General features: G+C 43.6%; 1 protein-coding gene and 2 non-coding genes across 3 annotated transcripts in view; 1 reads left to right on the top strand and 2 right to left on the bottom strand.

The window, feature by feature from the left end:
• Window positions 1-424: 424 nt before the first annotated feature.
• Window positions 425-496, bottom strand: TRNAD-GUC (transfer RNA aspartic acid (anticodon GUC)). The gene has a single exon. It is a non-coding gene; the product is annotated as a tRNA-Asp (tRNA).
• Window positions 497-1,831: 1,335 nt separating this feature from the next.
• Window positions 1,832-1,903, top strand: TRNAA-UGC (transfer RNA alanine (anticodon UGC)). Its single transcript has one exon. It is a non-coding gene; the product is annotated as a tRNA-Ala (tRNA).
• Window positions 1,904-3,162: 1,259 nt separating this feature from the next.
• Window positions 3,163-20,458, bottom strand: part of DHX37 (DEAH-box helicase 37) — a 40,358-nt gene continuing 23,062 nt past the window's right edge. The window contains exons 15-27 of the mRNA XM_060683751.2: window positions 19,739-19,971; window positions 17,582-17,693; window positions 15,726-15,832; window positions 13,460-13,648; window positions 11,607-11,731; window positions 10,486-10,602; window positions 10,170-10,342; window positions 9,191-9,305; window positions 8,834-8,971; window positions 7,873-7,967; window positions 7,160-7,233; window positions 5,140-5,237; window positions 3,163-4,931 (exon numbers count right to left, since the gene is read on the bottom strand). Coding sequence (XP_060539734.2) covers window positions 4,852-4,931; window positions 5,140-5,237; window positions 7,160-7,233; window positions 7,873-7,967; window positions 8,834-8,971; window positions 9,191-9,305; window positions 10,170-10,342; window positions 10,486-10,602; window positions 11,607-11,731; window positions 13,460-13,648; window positions 15,726-15,832; window positions 17,582-17,693; window positions 19,739-19,971 — 1,656 coding nt within the window. The 3' untranslated portion in view covers window positions 3,163-4,851. The remainder of the gene's footprint in view (window positions 4,932-5,139; window positions 5,238-7,159; window positions 7,234-7,872; window positions 7,968-8,833; window positions 8,972-9,190; window positions 9,306-10,169; window positions 10,343-10,485; window positions 10,603-11,606; window positions 11,732-13,459; window positions 13,649-15,725; window positions 15,833-17,581; window positions 17,694-19,738; window positions 19,972-20,458) is intronic.

Here is a 20,458-nt window from a genome sequence, read left to right as displayed (position 1 = left end):
TAGATTAGCCTCCCTCCCAGTCTGGCCAGCTAGGGATGGGTGGGGGGGGGGTCTGGCAGAAATCCTATTGGCAAGGTTACATGTTAGGGTGTTTGTTTGCTTGTTTAATCATTGTGTTTATTGTGTTTAAACATTTCATTCATATAAGTTTAATGTTTTTAAACATTGTGTCTGTTTTATTATAAGCCGCCTCGTGTCCCCTGCGTGAGATGGTGAGGTGTATCAAAGGAATGAGTGAGTGAGTGAATGAATGAATGAATGAATGAGGAAAGAGGCAAAAGTCAGAGAATCCAATTAAGGAGGAAAAAACTCTGCTTTACTGGAGTGGAATGAACGGAAAAGAAAGCATGTGGTGGTTTGGGTGGGTTTGTTTTTTGGGTGGGTGGGTGGGGATTTATTTTATTGAAAAGAAAAAAATTTGAACCTCCCCGTCGGGGAATCGAACCCCGGTCTCCCGCGTGACAGGCGGGGATACTTACCACTATACTAACGAGGAAGGACTCGGGCGCTGCTTTCTGAAACAGGCCAGTTAAACCGGGCACGTGCTGATCCCAAGCTCCTTCCTTCCTTCCTTCTTTCTTCCTGCATCTATCTTCATCCTTCCTCCTTCTCTTCTTCTAAGCTGCTTAAACAGGACGGAATTGGGGTGGATGAAGACCGGATCGTCTAGCAGTGGCGTCTAATGTGGGGGGGGGAGAAGGGTGGAGGGCAGAAATAGGAAAAGAAAGAATTAAAAAAACTCCCATCTAGTGCAAACCAATAGCAACTGCATCTACGCAGCTAAAAGTCCTCTGTAAAGGTTTTGTGATATTTTATAATATTATCTACTGATCATATTATGTTAGCTTATGATACCTATTAGTAAACAAGCAATGATTATGCTTAACATACAAGGAATGTTTTCCTTTCTTCCTTCCCTCCTTCCTCCCTCTATTCCTTTTTTCTTTTCCTTCCTTCCCTCCCTCCCCTATTCCTCCCTCTCTCCTTCCTTCCTTCCCTCTATTCCTCCCTCCCTCTAGTCTTTCTTTCCTTCCTTCTATTCTTTTTCTCCTTCCTTCCTTCCCCTATTCCTTCCTCCCATTCATTCTTTTTCCTTCCTTCCCTCCCTCTCTCCCCTATTCCTCCCTCTCTCCCCTATTCCTCCCTCTCCTTCCTTCCTTCCCTCCCCTATTCCTCCCTCCCTCTGGTCTTTCTTTCCTTCTTTCCTTCCTTCCCTCTATTTTTTCTTTCCTTCCTTCCCTCCCTCCCCTATTCCTCCCTCCCTCTACTTTCTACCATTCATTCTTTTTCCTTTCCTTCCCTCCGTCCTTCTATCCTTCCCTTATTCCTCTTTCTTTCTTTCTTTCCTTCCTTCCTTCCTTCCTCCCTCTTCCCACATCTATCTTCATCCTTCCTTCCTTTCCTCCTCCCTGCCTCCCTCTTATTTCTTTCTCATAAAACAAAATCCTAAATTAAAAATGCACAGCTTGCTTTGGGTTTCCTGCTCCCCAAAGAGGAAGAGAGCCCTCCCAAAGCAGCCCCAACTCCTGGATTCCCCCAAAAGTTGCAGCTCTACCTGAATAGCCTTCCTCTCCCAAATAAAGAGACCCCCAAAATGGGGGGTGTAGGAGAAGATCTGCACTCACAGGGAGAAACGCCTCCCCCCCTTCCCTGTGTGGGTCACAGCCTCAAGGTTTAGGATCAGAGTGAGGGGGAGGCTCTTCTGCCTGCATGGAAAACAATTGGAGATCAAAAGAAGGGGGAAAAGAGAATATTTTTTGGAAGGGAAAAAAAGGGGGGGGGAACAATTGAATAGCTTTGTATTTCCCGCTGGAAGGTTCTGTTCCGGGAAGGGGATGTAGCTCAGTGGTAGAGCGCATGCTTTGCATGTATGAGGCCCCGGGTTCAATCCCCGGCATCTCCACGTTTTTTCCCCGTTCAGTGTTTGCAATGCAGGTACTCCTCGAGTTACGACCACACATTTCTGTTCGTCCTGTATTTGTTGTTAAGCGAGACATTGAATAAACTCGAGTTTTGTCCCATTTTACGACCTTCCTTGCCTCCGTGGTTAAGTGAATCCTTGCCGTGGATAAGTTAGGAACCCGGTTTTGAAGTGAATCTGGCTTCCCCATTCACTTTTGCTTTTATCACAAAAGGGGATCCTGTGATCTTGGGGACACAGCAACAACGGTCATAAAGTGAATCAGCTGCCAAGCGTCTGCATTTTGACCCCGTGAACATGGGGATGGCACAAACGTAACTGTAACTCCTAACACTTTTTAAAATGTTTCTAATTGTCTGTTATTGTTTTTAATCATGGGGCCAAATTTATATATATCTTTTTAATTGTATTTTAATGTTTGTAGTTTATGTTTTTACTTGTGGGTCATCTAGTCCAACCCTCTGCCCAAGCAGGAGGCCCTACACCATTTTTGACAGATGGCAGTCCAGTCTCTTCTTGAAAGTTTCCAGGGGTGAAGCTCCCACAACTTCTGAAGGCAATTTGCAAATTGCCATTTGCAACCTTCCCAGCAGCTTTTGGTCAATGGGGGAAAGCTGGGTTCGCTTAACGACGTGATTCTCTTTGACCACTGCAGTGCTCTGTTGAACAACGGCGGCAAAGAAGTTGTAAAATCGGACGTGGCTTGCTTTGTGACAGCATTGCTTAGCAACGAAAATTCTGGTTTTTACAATGGTGGCAGAATCCGTGATTGCCAGCAATGTCAATGAATGAATATGTAACACCTTTATTGGCCAAGGAATGGCTAAACCAGTGGATTGAACGAAAGCCAATTTATTTCAGAACACACTTTGGGGTAATAAACAAATACAAACATGGAAATGATTGTAGATTTTCAAAATGATTACTATAGAGGATTTTTAAGGCCAGAAGAGGTACAGAAAAATCCCCTTATATTTGAAAATTTGTTTCTTTCTTTTTCCTTTTTGCAAGAGGCACTGGATATCACCCAAATCCATTCTACTTCATTCTTCCCAACTGGATGATGAAATTCAAAAACTTGGAGTTGTTCCGGTGGACATTTTCACAACTCCAAGTAGTGTGGAGACAATAACTTGGTCTTTAACTCCAATAAAACTAAGGAGCTTATAGTGGACTATAGAAGGAATATGTGAGATTTAAAAAAACAGCAAAACCTCATAAAAAGTGAAACAGAGACCATGAACAAGTAAAAAGCAGATTTATTATAGATATATAAATATATATCTATATATTTTAAGCTTTTGCAAAAGACTTCTCCCATGAAAGAGAGAGAATGTCTTATCACTCCAGTTACATGATTTAAATACAGTTTCAGACGATCAGCAAAACAATTCGAACCAGATATTGTTTTCGGTTGTTACATAACATTTTGGCTTTCTCACATGTTCCACCCTGGAGTTCCCCTCCAAAAGTACCCTCTAAAAATGTATTCATAATTGTTCGTTATTGTTCTTATTAATTGGACACTTAAGTCTTTTCCTCCTTTTTCAATGGACCTTGGGTCAGCCTGACCCAATTTAGAATGTACCAAAACATCTGTTTCCTTAAAACAGGCGTCATACACGCTTCCCTTTTCTACATATCTTACTCAGCTTAATAGCTGAGGTTCAGGTTATGTAAAGGGTAAATATGGAGTCACTTAGGCTATATTCTTTACAGGAATAATTCTTTTTCTCTCAATCCTCCCTTTTTCTTTTTATCAGTTTTATTCCTGTAAATCATCATGTATGCTTTGTAACATAAATACTTTCTGTCTCGCTCTTGATTCTTCAGTTGTTTTCTTTGGTTTAGTTACCTGATAACAAGACTTCCAACAGTTTCAACGTACAGGTGCACATTTGATACAGATACAGTGACATACTGGAGTATTCCCTTTCTTGGTATTTATTTCTACAAAACTTGGAATAAGTGTAGTTAGTTGTCTGGTTGAGACGTATAAAGGGCGTGTACTCTTCTAAACCTTTATGTTTGCAGCTCAGAGTGTTTGTGTGAACCAACCTATTGGGATGTATATGTAAGCCGGGTTTGTGGAAGAAAACATAACTACTATGACTTAGCCAAAAAACAAACCATGATTAAAGTAAATGCCGCTTAATGGAATGTGGATGCAATCCAGGGATTTTCAAACTTTGCCAGCTGGGGGAATTCTGGGAATTGAAGTCCAAACCTCTTGAAAGGTGCTCAGGTTGAGAAATATTGGATGATTTCCAGCAGCCATAGAGTCTGTTCTCGAGAGAAGCCAGACCCTGGGGCCAGGGGAGAAATGCTTCCAGATCGGACTGGATCGCCCGATCCGGTAGCGATCTTGGCTGGTGGTTTGGGGGATCTGGTAGTGATGGCGAAGCAAAGCTCCGCCCACCCGCCTGGGTGTCATTACTTCCTGGTTTTAACCAGGAAGTAGTGCATTTTTTACCTTTTGCACATGCGCAGGTCTGCGTGCACATGTGCAGAAGGTCTGCGTGCAGATGTGCAGAAGGTCTGCATGCACATGTGATGTGTACGCGTGCTTCCGAACCAGTAAGGAAGGTAAGTAGATTTCACCCCTGCCTGGGGCATTCTGGGAGTTGAAGTCTTAAAGCTCCCCAGGTTGAGAAACACTGAATTTCCCTTGTACGAAAGGATATGCATTGATTCTTTCACTGGACAGCTGTTGCATTCAGCCCAACCAAAAACATCTGCACGATTATTATTATTTTTTGCAGGTCACAAATGTCACACGTGTCGCTCCTTTGGATGACAAATGAAGAAAGTTTAACCTTTCTCCTCTTTCTTTGTGCAATTACGGATCTTGCTTTTCCCAGGAAAATCTTCATGGAATTTTTGGTAGGAATTGCAAACTGGAGAGTTCCTGGCTTAAAAATTCACCACCATCAATGCACCGGAGGCCACATTTTAGCAATTTCCTCGTGGGTAACTTCCGGAACCCACTGGCAATATTCAGCCAATAAATCTGAAATGAGAAGATTAAAATTGGAGAAAGGAGTGACCCGTCAGCCTGCTGTGATTAAAAGTTTCAATTCATGAATTTAGCTTGCGATTGTGATTCCCAACTACCGCAGGTTATAAAACCTTATGTGTCTTTAGTGGCAGAATTAAGTACAATTAAAAAAAGAAACAACTCTAAAAAATTAAAATCTTGGACCTCTTGAATTGCTTACATTTTGGATTTTTCTCCCAGGCCAGCTGCAAAGTATCTCGGTTATCAGCATTTTCCGAAACGAGCGCTTGAAGCAAAGATTCAGTCCTGGGCTGAAGTCTATAAGGAACAGCAAGCAAAAGATTGAATCCAGAGGGATAAATAAAACCAAACTTTTGATCAATCGGTGTGCGGCAGCAGCCAAAAAAGCTAATACAATCCCTGGTTGAATAAACAGAGGCTTAGAATCAAAATCAAGTGAAGTATTACCACTATGTTTCCCCGAAAATAAGACCCTGTCTTATATTTTTTTTGAACCCCGAAATAAGCCTTGGCCTTATATTCGGGGAGGTCTTATTAATTTGGGGCGCATGGAGCAAGATGGGGCTTCTCTTGCTGTGTTACCTGATTTCCAGCTCTGCGTTTAAATATTTTCAGGTAGGGCTTATTTTTGGAGAGGGGGGGGAAGTTATTTTACTGCATGCGGTCAAAAGCCCGATTGGGCTTATTATCAGGGGATGTCTTATTTTCGGGGAAAGAGGGTACCATGTTATAAAGCCGTGGTAAGATCAAACTTGGAATACGGCATCTAGTTTTGGTCACATTACAAAAACGATGATGAGACTTTGGAAAAAGTGCAGAGAAGAGCAACTAAGATGATTAAAGGCCTGGAGACTAAAAAATACGAAGAACGGTTGCAGGAATTGGTATGGCTAGCCTGGAGAAAAGAAGGACTAGGGGGGGACATGATAGCTGTATTCCAGTATTTGAGCAGCTGCCAGAAAGAAGAGAGGGTCAAATTATTTCCCAAAGCACCAGAAGGCACGACAAGAAGCAACGGATGGAAACTAATCAAGGAGAGAAGCAACCTGGAATTAAGGAGGAACTTCCCAACAGTGAGGACAATTAACCAGTGGAACAGCTTGCCACCAGAAGTTGTGGGTGCTCCAACACTGGAAGTTCTTAAGAAGAGACTGGACAGTCACTTGTCTGAAATGGTATAGGACCGTGATGGTGAACCTATGGCAAACATACCACAGCTGGCATGAAGAGCCCTTTCTGTGGTCACATGAGCCGTCGGCCAGCTCAGTTCCACCACCTATGCGCACCTCCCGCCGGCTGATTTTCGGGATGCGCGGGGTGCATGCAGGAGATGCGTGTGCATGCATAGGGGGTTGTGGGTGCATGTGGAGGGCGGGGGAGCGGCATGCCCCCCCCCACCCCATTTTTGGGCCCAGGAGGCCTGTTAGGCCAAAAATGGGGGGCGGGGTTGGGGTTGCATGTGCAGGGGGCGTGGGGTCACACAAGCATTTGTGGGGGGTGGGTCATGCCTGCATGAGCAGTGGGGCATGCGTTGCCTTATGGGTGCGCGCTGTCGCGTACACATGCTTTCAGCACACAAGAAAAGGGTTAGCCATCACTGGTATAGGATCTGCTGCTTGAGAGCAGGGGGCTGGACTAGAAGACCTCCAAGGTCCCTTCCCAGCTGTATTCTGATTCTATCGAAGGTAAGCATGGGAGCAAATGTAACTGGTCCTAAGACTGACTTTCTGGTGTGGACAGGGCGATAGATACACAATTTTCAAAGCCCATAAACAAGTAGAGGAGAAACAGTTCACAACCAGGGGTGAAATGCTCCCGGTTCGGACCGGATTGCCCAATCCGGTAGCGATGGAGGCGGGTGGTTCGGGGAACCGGTAGCAAAAATCCCTGCCCCGCTCCCCACCCCCAATGTCCAGCTGAGCCGCGCAATCATCAGAGGCTTTTTTTCTTTTAAATGCCTCTGACGATCCAAGCTGAGTTGCCTGATCGGCAGAGGCTTTTTTAAAAACCCTCTGCCGATCAGGCAACTCTGCTGGGATCGTCAGAGCCTTTTGAAAGCATTTTTTAACCACCTCTTTGCTGAAGATGGTTTTAAAAGTAAAAAAATAAAATAAAATTGGCCATGCCCACCCAGTCACATTACCCCCCCCCCCCAACCAAGCCTCGCCCACAGAACCGGTAGTAAGAAATTTTAGATTTCACCACTGGGGTCAACCTACTTGGACCAGGCCTTTAACATCGTGACTGGACTCGACAGCAGGCAACGGCTGTAAGTCGCCAACAATTTCACAACCTAGGAAAAAAAAAAAAGAGTGCCACTGGATTAATCTCCTTAATTGTGAAGTCAACACCCTGAAGAGTTTTTTCAATCAAAGACCAACTTTTTAATCGGTTGCATTTATATCCAAGTAAACGCAGTCTCCAAAAAATGGATTTTTAAAAAAATTCTAAAGGAAATTAGTGGCCTTCTAGTTGTTGCTGGATTACCACTCCCATGTGGAGCTAATTTGGCTACTGCTGGGAGGAGAACATGGTATTTGTAGTCGAATGCAGTTAACTGGCGGGCCCGAAGGTTGGGGAAAATGCTTAAAATTCAGTGGAAGTCTGAAACAGCAGCAGATCATGGGGGAAATACGGACGTCCTCCATTTATGGCGATTTATTCAGCGACCATTCAAAGTTACGATGGTGCTGAAAACTGACTTGCGACCAATCCTCACTCTTATGACTGCCTTTATGACAGTTGCAGCTGTCCTGAGGTCACATGATCGCCATTCCCAGATTCGTTTAATGACCGCAGCAGAATGCTCGTAAAATTGGGTGCAATTGTATGATGACTCACTTAAAGGGTTGCATCGTTTAGCGACCTAAGTTCCGGTTTCAACTGTGGTCGTAAGCCGAGGACTGACTGTAAAAAGACGCAGGCAACTCACCTTTCCTTCCAGGAGAAACCTGGCAAAATGTTTGAAGCGATCAAGGCCTTCGGGATAATTCACCTCCACGGCTGGAAGGGGCCAACCAACCCGATCTGTTAGGAAGAGAAGGGAGCGGAGCGAATATACGGGTGGTCCTCGACTTATAACGATTCGTTTAGTGACCGTCTGAAGTTAGAATTATTTCCATAGCAAGGAAGATAAAAGCAGGAATGATTATAAATCGATTCAATTTATTCAAAGAGGAACATATATTCCCATTTGGATACTATTTCTGGATTTTGTGCTTGTGATGAAGAAAAAAAAAAAAGAAATGAAACGTAGACTTTGGTTTTGTGGATCAGAAAGATTTGTCCTTATAGAAATGGCTAGTTATATATTTATGCGTAAAAGCAAATAAGTTGAGGCTGGAGTGTTTTTTTATCTGTGCTAAGAAGAGTCGGAAGTCAATGCCTTTTTTTTTCTTTTTTTTGTATCTCACACCCCCTTTTCATAGCCCCTTTTCCTTTCCTTAATTTCCTATTTTTATTTTATTTTTTGTATTTTATATAATAAAACTGCTGAACAAAACTCCGCACTGGCGACAGGAAGGGCCATTCAAACACTCCGCTAGCTCCATTCAGTTGCCCAGATTCCACCCCGCAAGGGATTATGGGGTCGTTAAACGAAGATGACGATTTTATATAATAAAACAAAATAATAACAATAAAAACAACTTAATCGCTACGGGGATTAGCTTCACAAGTCGTACCATGGGGCAAAATTCATTTAACAACTATCATTATTAACAACACAAATTTTGGGCTGACTTGTGGTCCTAAGTTGAGAAGTACCTGCACAATAATATAGAAAGTGGTTGTGAGGCACCCAAGCAGGATTTGCCCAAAGTTAACGGACTCACAACTGAGCTCCTGGTTTTTTTGGAGAAAAGAAAGATAATTTTATTTCCTAGCAAACTTACAGAAGACGCTGGGCCTGTGGCAACGGACCTGGCCTGTTTCGGGGCAGTAAAATGGAGGCGGCTCTTCCAGAGGCTTTTCAAAATGGCAGTAGGGGGGCAGGAGAAGAGGGATCCACTCAGGTTCGATCGCTGAAACCCCTTCAGAAGGGACACACAACCCAGAAAATAAAAATGGGGAGAAAGCGGGAGTTTAGCTTGGCTAAAAAGTGACATCATACAAATTATAATTTCCTAAGCCAATATGTTTGCACGTTGCCTTCTGATCCTTTTCCTCTCTCCTCTGGTCTAGATTCTTTTCTTTAAAAAAAAAAGTTTTTTTAAAAAAACAGAAGGCAAGGAAAACAGGCGCCTGCTCACCTTTCATATACATCTTGGTGGTTTCAACAATTTCCTGATACACCACAAACTCCGGGAGCTGCTTAAACAGGACGGAATTGGGGTGGATGAAGACCGGATCGTCTAGCAGTGGCGTCTAATGGGGGGTGGGTGGGGGGTGGAGGGCAGAAATAGGAAAAGAAAGAATTAAAAAAACTCCCATCTAGTGTAAACCAACAGCAACTGCATCTACGCAGCTAAAAGTCCTCTGTAAAGGTTTTGTGATATTTTATAATATTATCTACTGATCATATTATGTTAGCTTATGATACCTATTAGTAAACAAGCAATGATTATGCTTAACATACAAGGAATGTTTTCCTTCCTTCCTTCCCTCCCTCCGTCTATTCCTTTTTTCTTTTCCTTCCTTCCCTCCCCTATTCCTCCTTCTATCCTTCCCTCTATTCCTCCCTCCCTCTAGTCTTTCTTTCTTTCTTTCCTTCCTTCTATTCTTTATCTTCCTTCCCTCCCCTATTCCTCCCTCTATCCATCCTTCCCTCCCTCTATTACTTCCTCCCTCTGGTCTTTCTTTCCTTCCTTCCTTCCTTCTATTCTTTCTTTCCTTCCCTATTCCTTCCTCCCTCTACTTTCTTCCATTCATTCTTTTTCCTTTCCTTTCCTTTCCTTTCCTTTCCTTCCCTCCCCTCCCTTCTTCTATTCTTCCCTTCCTTCCCTTATTCCTCTCTTTCCTTCCTTCCTTCCCTCCCCTATTCCTTCCTCTATTCTTTCATTCTTTTTCCTTCCTTCCTCCCTCTATTCTCTTTCATTCATCTTCCTTCCCCCCCCTTTTGCAGTTTCTTAACTTGTTTTCTCTACTTTTAAGGGTGGCTTCAATTACATCTGCGTGTGTTTCAACACACTGAGTTGTTCTGCCTACTTTTTCTTCTTGTTGGTAAAATTTATTAAATGAATTCCAGAAAGAGCAAACTGCTGGCACTAAAAAGGGGTCCGAGAGGCAGACCTTGTAGCCGTTTTTCCACTTCTCGTCAAGGAGTTCCTCCGCCTGGATCCTTCGGGCGACGTGATCTCCCAGACCGGCCAGGACGATCTGTCTCAAGAAAATGACCTGTTCTTCCGTGGGGGGCTTCATTTGAGGGTCAACAAACAGCTCTGCACCAGGGCAAACAGCATTTACTGGGAAGGGAACATAAGACACACACACACACGTACCGAGATTGTGAGAATCAAGAGACAGACGGAGGAGGCCCCCACCTGAATGACGCTCCCAAGGCAAGGAAGAGCAGATCCCAGGGAAGGGAGCAGGTGTGGAGTCTTACCTGCCGTGGTGAGCTGCCCACGCAACCGCCGGATTTCCACCATGGCCTTGTAGCGCAGGCCGTTGGTGCTACAGAAATGAGGAGTGCATCCTGCATATTCACAAGCGCCCACGGCTCCTGGAATGACAGAATAACAGCACCCGACTGTCAGGAAATTGCTCCTTAGTTCTAGGCTGCTTCTGTCCTTGGTTAATTTCCACCCGTTGCTTTTTGTCCTGCCTTCAGGGGCTTTGGAGGATAGGATGGGATGGGATGCGCTGAGATGCGATGTACTAGGACTAGGACTGAGAAGAGAAGAGAAAAGAAAAGAGGGAAGGGAAGGGAAGGGAAGGGAAGGGAAGAGAAGAAGAGAAGAGAAGAGAAGAGAAGAGAAGAGAAGAGAAGAGAAGAGAAGAGAAGAGAAGAGAAGAGAAGAGAAAAGAAAAGAAAAAAGAGAAGGGAAGGGAAGGGAAGAAAAGAGAAGAGGAGGGGAGGGGAGAGGAGAAGAGAGGAGAGGAGAGGAGAGGAGGAAGGGACCTTGGAGGTCTTCTAGTCCAACCCCGCGACTCAAGCAGAAACCCTCTACCATTTCAGACAAATGTTTGTCCAATCTCTTCTCGAAAACCTCCAGTGATGGAGCATCCACGAGGATGGATAGAACAAGGGTCCACTTGTTCTATCAGGAAAGTCCCCCTTAATTGTTAATTATTTTAGGTTGAATCTCTCCTTGATTCATTTCTACCCGTTGCTTCTTGCCCTGCCTTCAGGTGCTTTGGAGAATAGCTTGACTCCCTCTTCTTTGGGGCAGCCCCTGAGATATTGGAAGACTTCTCATGTTTCCCCTGATCCTTCTTTTCATTAAAGTAGACATACCCAGTTCCTGCAATCGTTCTTCATATGTTTTCACCTCCCGTCCCCTAATCCTCTTTGTTGCTCTTCTCTGCACTCTTTCTAGAGTCTCAACATCTTTTTTACATCATGGGGACCAAAATTGGATGCAGGATTCCAAGTGTGGCCTTACCAAGGCATTATAAAATGGTGCTAACCCTTCACGTGATCGTGGTCTCTCATCTGTGGGGGAAACCCCTAACCCCATGAAAGTTTATAGCCCCCAACCCAACCAACAAGTAGATCAGTTTTACCGAGCATCACCATGAGATCTCCCAGCTTCTGAGAAGGTCCTTGGCCAGCCCAAATCCTTTGCATCTGTGCCACACGAGCTCTCTTCCCTTTGATGTTCTCCTGCTCTTCTTCATTCAGGGAAGGCCTGTATTAAAAAAAATGAATAAATGAAGGATTCAATCAAACAAGCCGTTCGTCGTGCAGGCCACAGAAATGTCCCTCGTGGTACGGATGCCTTTCTCTTCAAACTATCATATAGTTTATTATAATGTACATAGATTTGCAAAACAATGGGATAAAGGAATATTCCTGAACTGTGTTTTATAGTTTATCTCATGGCTACTGTGAAATTGTGCGAATGCATCAATGCAGTGCATGTTATCTCAACTTGCAGAGCTTGGATTCACTGGATGAGTTTACCCAAAATGTAAATATTGCAGAATGTAGAGCCTCATGCTTCTTGGAGGTTTCTCTGTGTCCTCAGGGTCACCCGAGTGTTGCAAATGGTTCCTGTAGTCTGCAATTTTTAGACACAGGACACAGATAAAGCTCCAAGTGGCCTCAACGACCCTCTAAAAGGATGCAAATGACCAGCTGTCTGCAAGGAATATCAATCCTTCCCCACAACCATCCAGTCAGAGCTGAAGAAGCTTATTTATTGGTTTGATTTATATGCCGCCCTTCTACGGGGACTCAGGGCGGCTTACAATGCGTTAAGCAATAGCCTTTATACTTTTGTATATACCTGCTTAGTAGGGCTTTCGGCCCCCCCAAGAGGTATTCTTTTTTATACAAAGTCAGCTTATTGCCCCCACAATCCGGGTCCTCATTTTACCTACCTTGGAAGGATGGAAGGCTGAGTCAACCTTGAGCCTGGTGAGATTTGAACTTGCAGTAATTGCAGGCAGCTGGCAGCTAAGTGCTACTTAACAGCACTTTAGTCCGCTGCGCCACCAAGGCTATTTTAAGCTTCTTGGATGAGAAGCAAAATGCCTTCAAAGAAAAAAAACAGAAAGTCCAGTTGCCTCTTGAAAAAGCACCTTTGGGTCCTAAAATGAGGCGAAAGTCACTTGCTTAGCAACGGGAATTATGGACTCAATTGTGGTCGGTAAGTTGAGGACCGCATGTACTGAATCTTTCGTCATGCCTTTGAGTCAGTCTTAACTCTTCCAAACCCATGGAACAGAAGTTGCCTTCGGAAGCTGTGGGAGCTTCATCACTAGAGGCTTTCAAGAAGAAACTGGACTGCCATTTGTCAGAAATGGTGTAGGGTCTCCTGTCTGGGCGGGGGGTTGGACTAGATGACCTACAAGGTCCCTTCCAACTCTGTTAATCTGTAAAACCCATGGACAAATCGGTGCCATTTTGAGGGATGTTTGTTTAACCAGGGTGGATTTGATTTAAATCGAGTTGATTTAAATCACAATTTAAATCATGATTTAAATCACTAGTAAAAAGGCTTGATTTAAATCAACTCGATTTAAATCATAATTTTTAAAGAGCAACTGTCAGCTCTGCTACTCCTTTGACCCACTGTTGACTCACCGATAGTCCCAGTGTTGCAGAATATACAGCCTCATGCTACGTAACTAAGCTCCATTTCATGCTGAATAGACTAAATTATTTATGTATCTTAAATAGAAAACTATCTTAACGATAGATTTTTACCCCAAAAGTTTTTTATTAAAATAAATCCGATAAAAATCAAAAAAATCCAATTTAAATCAAAAAAATCCAATTTTTTTTATTTTTTTAAAAAAAAATCATTGATTTTTATCCACGCTGTGTTTAACCCTCAAACCTGGTCGGAGCCCATAAAACCATTTGACCCAGCAACGGGCTGAGTTTCTCAGTAGCCCCGCCGTGGCTTTACCTGTTGAACTCTTCAAACAGCTCCCTCACCGTCAAGGCCGAGACTAAGGCGATGGTATAGGGCAGGCAGTGGTGCTGTTGGCTCAAGGCGAGCATCTTGGCATAACGTGGGGCTACCGGGAAGGAGGCCATGAGAGCACCCAAAGGGCTGATGGGACAGCTGAACTTGGCTTCCTGCAGCTTTTCCAACCTGGAAGAAGGGAACAAGGAAATTTTGGAAGGGAGGGAAGGAAGGAAGGTTGTTAAACAAATGAAAGACAAGTCAAGGGTTATCTTTTCAACCAAGTGCTAAAAAATGTCAAGCATCTGCATGTAAAGCACACGACCATGGGAATGCTGCAACCGGGTGAAAAGTGGCCATAAACCACCTTTTTTTCAGGGCCGTTGTTAACTTCGAATGGTCACTAAATGAACTCTTGTGTAAGGACCTGCCTCAGCTATCTTCTCCGGAAACATGACTCTTGAAACAAATGGTATTTCGAAAGGAGCTTTTACTGAGAGAAGAGTTTGCAGAGAAGTCAGGCGGAGTCTGAAGAATCCCACATGAAGCTTTAAGCTAATTCCTCCTGTTCAACCCCCACCCCAATAGAATAGAGTGGAATACAAATGGAATATTAGGAATAGAATAGAATAGAATAGAATAGAATAGAATAGAATAGAATAGAATAGAATAGAATAGAAATAGAATAGAATAGAATAGAATAGAATAGAATAGAATAGAATAGAATAGAATAGAACAGAACAGAACAGAACAGAACAGAAATAGAATAGAATAGAAATGGAATAATAGGAATAGACTAGAAATGGAATAATAGGAATAGAATAGAATAGAATAGAATAGAAATGGAATAATAGGAATAGAATAGAATAGAAAATAATAGGAATAGAATAGAATAGAATAGAAATGGAATAATAGGAATAGAATAGAATAGAATAGAATAGAATAGAAATGGAATAATAGGAATAGAATAGAATAGAAAATAATAGGAATAGAATAGAATAGAAATGGAATAATAGGAATAGAATAGAATAGAAATGGAATAATAGGAATAGAATAGAAATGGAATAATAGGAATAGAATAGAATAGAATAGAAATGGAATAATAGGGATAGACTAGAAATGGAATAATAGGAATAGAATAGAATAGAAATGGAATAATAGGAATAGAATAGAATAGAATAGAAATGGAATAATAGGAATAGAATAGAATAGAATAGAAATGGAATAATAGGAATAGAATAGAATAGAAATGGAATAATAGGAATAGAATAGAAATGGAATAATAGGGATAGACTAGAAATGGAATAATAGGAATAGAATAGAATAGAAATGGAATAATAGGAATAGAATAGAATAGAATAGAAATGGAATAATAGGAATAGAATAGAATAGAAATGGAATAATAGGAATAGAATAGAAATGGAATAATAGGGATAGACTAGAAATGGAATAATAGGAATAGAATAGAATAGAAATGGAATAATAGGAATAGAATAGAATAGAATAGAAATGGAATGGAATGGAATGGAATGGAATAATAGGAATAGAATAGAATAGAATAGAAATGGAATAATAGGGATAGAATAGACTAGAAATGGAATAATAGGAATAGAATAGAATAGAGTAGAGTAGAATAGACTAGAAATGGAATAATAGGAATAGAATAGAAATAGAATAATAGGAATAGAATAGAATAGAATAGAATAGAATAGAATAGAATAGGAATAATAGGAATAGGAAAGGCAATAGAATAGAATAGAACAGAACAAAACAGATCAGAACAGAATAGAATAACAGAGTTGGAAGGGACCTTGGAGGTCTTCTAGTCCAACCCCCTGCTTAGGCAGGAAACCCTACACCACTTCAGACAAATGGTTATCCAATATCTTCTTAAAAACTTCCAGTATTGGAGCATCCACAATTTCTAGAGGCAAGTCGTTCCACTGATTAATTGTTCTCACTGTCAGGAAATTTCTCCTTAGATCTAGATTGCTTCTCTCCTGGATTAGCTTCCATCCATTGCTTCTTGTCCTGCCTTCAGGGGCTTTGGAGAATAGCTTGACTCCCTCTTCTTTGGGGCAGCCCCTGAGATATTGGAAGACTGCTCTCATGTCTCCCTTGGTCCTTCTCTTCACTAGACCAGCCAGGCCCAGTTCCTGCAACCGTTCTTCATATGTTTTAGCTTCCATAATGTGCAAAGGTAGATTCAGAAATGCAACCGACTGCATTTGTTCGAAGTTCTTTTAGTCCCTTTGGCCTTTCATACCTTCCAGATGTGACAGGAGCCTTCAAAGCGCCGAGGGCGATCAGCAATTCCTCCGCGGCCTTCAGGGCATCGGTGGACGGAGGGGTAGGAAATGGGAAGTTGATTACCTACCGAGAGCAAAGAGACAACGGATGAGATGGAGAGATGTGGTGGAGTATTGGGATGGTATGAGGGAAGGGCCTTGGGAGATGGAAGGAAGAGTGGCTCCCTGGCGAACAATTTTAGCCTTAGAAGAAATAATTCCCTTTAAAAAAAAAAATGAACAAAAGCTAGGAAGGAGATTGACCAAACTGAACGCAGGCAGTCCTTGACTTATGACCACAATTGGGACTGGAGCTTACATTGCTAAGCGATGCAATCGTTCAGTGAGCCGTGCCTGATTTTATGATCTTCTTTTTGCCATGATTGTTAAGTAAATCAGAACAGAACAGAATAAGAAGCGACTTTGGAGGTCTTCTAGTCCAAACTCCTGCTAAGGAAGGAAACCCTATACCATTCTGGACAAGTAGCTGTCCTGTCTCTGAAAAGTCACAACTTCTGGAGGCAGGTTGTTCCACTGGTTAATTGTTCTCACTGTCAGGAAATTTCTCCTTAGTTCTAGGTTGCTTCTCTCCTCGATTAGTTTCCACGCATTGCTTCTTGTCCTGCCTTCAGGTGCTTTGGAGGGTAGGATAAGATGGGATGGGATGGAATAGTAGTAGTAGTAGTAGTAGTAGTAGTAAGGGAAGAGGAGAGGAGAGGAGAGAGGAGAGGAGAGGAGAGGAGAAGGGAAGGGAAGGGAAGACAAGAGGAGAGGAGAGGAGAGGAGACTGGAAGGGAAGAGAAGAGAAGGGAAGGGGAGAGGGGAAGAGAAGGGAAGGGGAGAGGAGAGGAGAGGAGAGGAGAAGGGAAGGGAAGAGGAGAGGAGAGGAGAGAAGAGAGGAGAAGGGAAGGGAAGGGGAGAGGAGAGGAAAGGGAAGGGGAGAATGGAAGGGAAGGGGAGAGGAGAGGAGAAGGGAAGGAAGGGGAGGGGAGGGGAGAGGAGAGGAGAGGAGAGGAGAGGGAAGGGAAGAGGAGAATGGAAGGGAAGGGGAGAGGAGAGGAGAAGGGAAGGAAGGGGAGGGGAGGGGAGGGGAGGGGAGGGGAGGGGAGAGGAGAGAGGAGAATGGAATGGAATGGAATGGAAGGGAAAGGAAGGGAAGAGGAGAGGAGAGGGGAGGGGAGGGAAGGGAAGGGAAGGGAAGGGGAGAGGAGAGGAGAGGAGAGGAGAGGAGAGGAGAGGAGAAGAGAAGAGAAGAGAAGAGAAGAGAAGAGAAGAGAAGAGAAGAGAAGAGAAGAGAAGCAGGAAGGGACCCTGGAGGTCTTCCAATCCAGCCCCCTGCTCAAGCAGGAGACCTTATGCTATTTCAGACAAGTGGCTGTATCTAATCTCTTCTTGAAAACGTCCAGTGATGGAGCAACCCACAACTTCTGAAGTCAAGTTGTTCCACTGGTTAACTGGATTCCCTGTCAGGAAATTCTCCTCAATTCCAGGTTGCTTCTCTCCTTCATTATAGTTCCTGCCCATTGTTTCTTGCCGTGCCTTTGGAAAATACCATATGTTGATTCCTCTTTTTTAATCAATCAGATGGCTGTTAAATGAATCTTGCCTTTGTCAAGCTAACCCAGCTTTTCCTATCGACTTTGGACTCTGGAAAGGTCGCAACTAGGAACCACACTCTTATTTTGACCACGTGACTGTGGGGATGCTGAAATGGTCGTAAGCCCAACAACCAGTCGCAAATTTACATTTTTACGGGGACGTTGTAACTTCAAACCGGACAGTTATAAGTCAAGGACTACCTATCAAAGAAGTGTCTAAAAAATGGGACTCCCACCTTCTCAATGTTCAACGCTTTCATTTGCAGAATTAAATCGTCCACAGGTCGCCTGGTGATCTCGGGAGCCGAGAACTGCTCAAAATCACTGAACACAGCCGAAGAATACAGCCTGGGACACACAAAAAAACAGCAACGGAGATCAAAACAATCCTTGAAAAAAAAACAAAACCCAACAACTTGTTTGGCTCTGCAACCCAACAAGAGAGACACAGACTTCAGAGGATAATTAGAACTGCAGAAAAAACCATGGCTACCAACCTGCCTTCCATGGACCACCTGAATACTGCAGGAGTCAAAAAGAGGGCTGGGAAAATATCTACGGACCCCTCGCATCCTGCACATAAACTGTTTCAACTCCTACCCTCAAAACGACGCTATAGGGCACTGCACACCAGAACAACTAGACACAAGGACAGTTTTTTCCCAAACGCCATCACTCTGCTAAACAAATAATTCCCTCAACACTGTCAAACTATTCACTAAGTCTGCATTACTATTAATCTTCTCATCGTTCCCATTACCCATCTCCTCCCACTTATGACTGTATGACTGTAATTTTGTTGCTTGTATAATTTGTACCCTACGACTATCATTAAGTGTTGTACCTTATGATACTTGACGAATGTATCTTTTCTTTTTATGTACACTGAAAGCATATGCACCAAAGACAAATTCCTTGTGTGTCCAATCACACTTGGCCAATAAAAAATTATATTTTATTCTTCTAACAAACATCCGTTTTTAAAGAACTGTGATATTCTCCTTGTTGTGTTCAAAAAAAAAAATCAAGACGATTTAGGATTGTGATGGTGGCAGAAGGGTTTTTTAAAAAGAAAAGCGAACAGTGCGTGCAAATATTGTCCATATGTAGACACACACACACACAATGCAAACACTAAGACTCTGCCCTTCCAAGGATACAACTACCCGAATCAGAAGTTGCTACCTTCACCCAATGGGTACCAAGGACTGATCTGCCTTGTCCTCAGAGCTGGGGAATTAAAGACATTTTCTTGAACATTTGGGCATTGATAGAAGAGAATATTTGTAGCTCAGGGTTGTCCTTGGTGCTCTCTGAAGTTGGTGGTTTTCTTGCAGACGTTTCATGACCCCACTAGCTAACATCATCAGTGCTAGAAGGGAGTGGGGTTTTCTCTCTGCTTATGCAGGTAGTCTTAGACTTAAAACAATTCATTTTGTGACCAATGTTATAAAGGTACTGAAAAAAGTAATTTACGGACGCCACATTTGGGCATTCCTGATTTTCAACACTTTACAAACTTTGTAGCATCCCCGTGATCAAAATTCAGATGCTTGGCAACTGGTTCATACTTATGACCGTTGCTGTGTCCCCCCAGGTCACATGATCACCCTTTGCGACCTTCTGATAAGCAAAATTAACGGGGAAGCCAGATTCACTTAACAACTGGGGCAGCTATGGTTGTAAAATGGGGCAAAACAAACGTCTCGCTTAGCAACATAAATTTTGGGCCCAATTGTGGTCGTAGGTGGAGGACTACCTTTATACAAATGGCTTGCCCTGTCATACCAGACCAACAATGAAGCAATAAAAACAGCCTAATAAAGGAGATTTCCCATCAACATAGACAGAGCCAGCCATTAGTATATTAAAAAATAAGGGGAAACCCCACTCTCTTCTAGCACTGATGATGTTACCTAGTTGGGTCATGAAATGTCCACAAGAAACACCACCAAGTTCAGAGAGCACCAAGGGCGCCACATTTGGGCATTCCTGATTTTCAAGTCTGTAAAGGGTCACGGTGGCTCAGTGGCTAGGACGCTGAGCTTGTCGATAGGAAGGTCGGCAGTTCAGCGGTTCGAATCCCTAGCGCCGCGTAAGGGAGTGAGCTCCCGTGACTTGTCCCAGTTTCTGTGAATTTAGCAGTTCGAAAGCAGGTCAAAAATGCAAGTAGAAAAATAGGGACCACCTTTGGTGGGAAGGGAACAGCGCTCCGTGAGCCTTTGGCGTTGAGTCATGCCGGCCACATGACCACAGAGACGTCTTCGGACAGCGCTGGCTCTTCAGCGTTGAAACAGAGATGAGCACCGCCCCCTAGAGTCGGGAACGACTAGCACGTATGTGCCAGGGGAACCTTTACCTTTTTAAAGGGGGGGGGGACCCAGTTAGCTGACCTGTAACAGTGGCCTGGCTCTGTTCGGCCCGCTCGACCCGCCCGCTGGTTGGCCGAAGCCTGGGATGTCCACATAACCTTGAAGGACGAGATGCCGGTGACTTTGTCGTAGAACCGTTTCTTGACCTTCCCGCAATCAACCACGTATCTGACGCCCGGGATAGTCAGAGATGTCTCCGCCACGTTGGTGGCCACGACGCACAGCCTGGTCCCAGGTGGAGACGGCCTGAAAACCTGAGATGGGGGCAGTTTTCAAGGGATGAGAAAAAAAAAGAGAACCATTTCACCAAAGACAAGAGAATGAAGTCTGCTAGTCACTCCTTCCACAAGGAGCATTTGCGGCGATGTTCTCTTATGTTGGGAGAGCTCCAGGCTTCCCGCCGGCCATGCCCTGTTTGTAAAGACTCCATTACTGGGGTGGAATGTGGCCTGGCTTCCCCCTTGCCTTTGCATGTCAGAAGGTCCCAAAAGGTGAACAAAGGACCCCGGGATGCTGCAATTTTTACAGAGGCACGACTGAGAGCATTTTAACAAACTGCACCCGTTTGGTTTGGTGGCTGCAGTGCCTCAGATAGAAAGGCCATTCAGAGAGTGGTGAGGACAGCGGAGATTATAGGAAGCTCACTTCTCGTTATTCAGGATGCTGCTTAATAAGCGCTGTGTGCTTAGAGCTCGAAGCGTTGTTAGAGACCCCACACACCCACTTCGTGGCCTGTTTCTG

Source organism: Pantherophis guttatus, chromosome 17, assembly GCF_059756535.1.
Source record: "Pantherophis guttatus breed Tessera chromosome 17, ASM5975653v1, whole genome shotgun sequence".
NCBI classification, from domain to species: domain Eukaryota; kingdom Metazoa; phylum Chordata; class Lepidosauria; order Squamata; family Colubridae; genus Pantherophis; species Pantherophis guttatus.
Note: the sequence above shows the minus strand (reverse complement) of the source record. Positions and strands in the feature narration are given on the sequence as shown.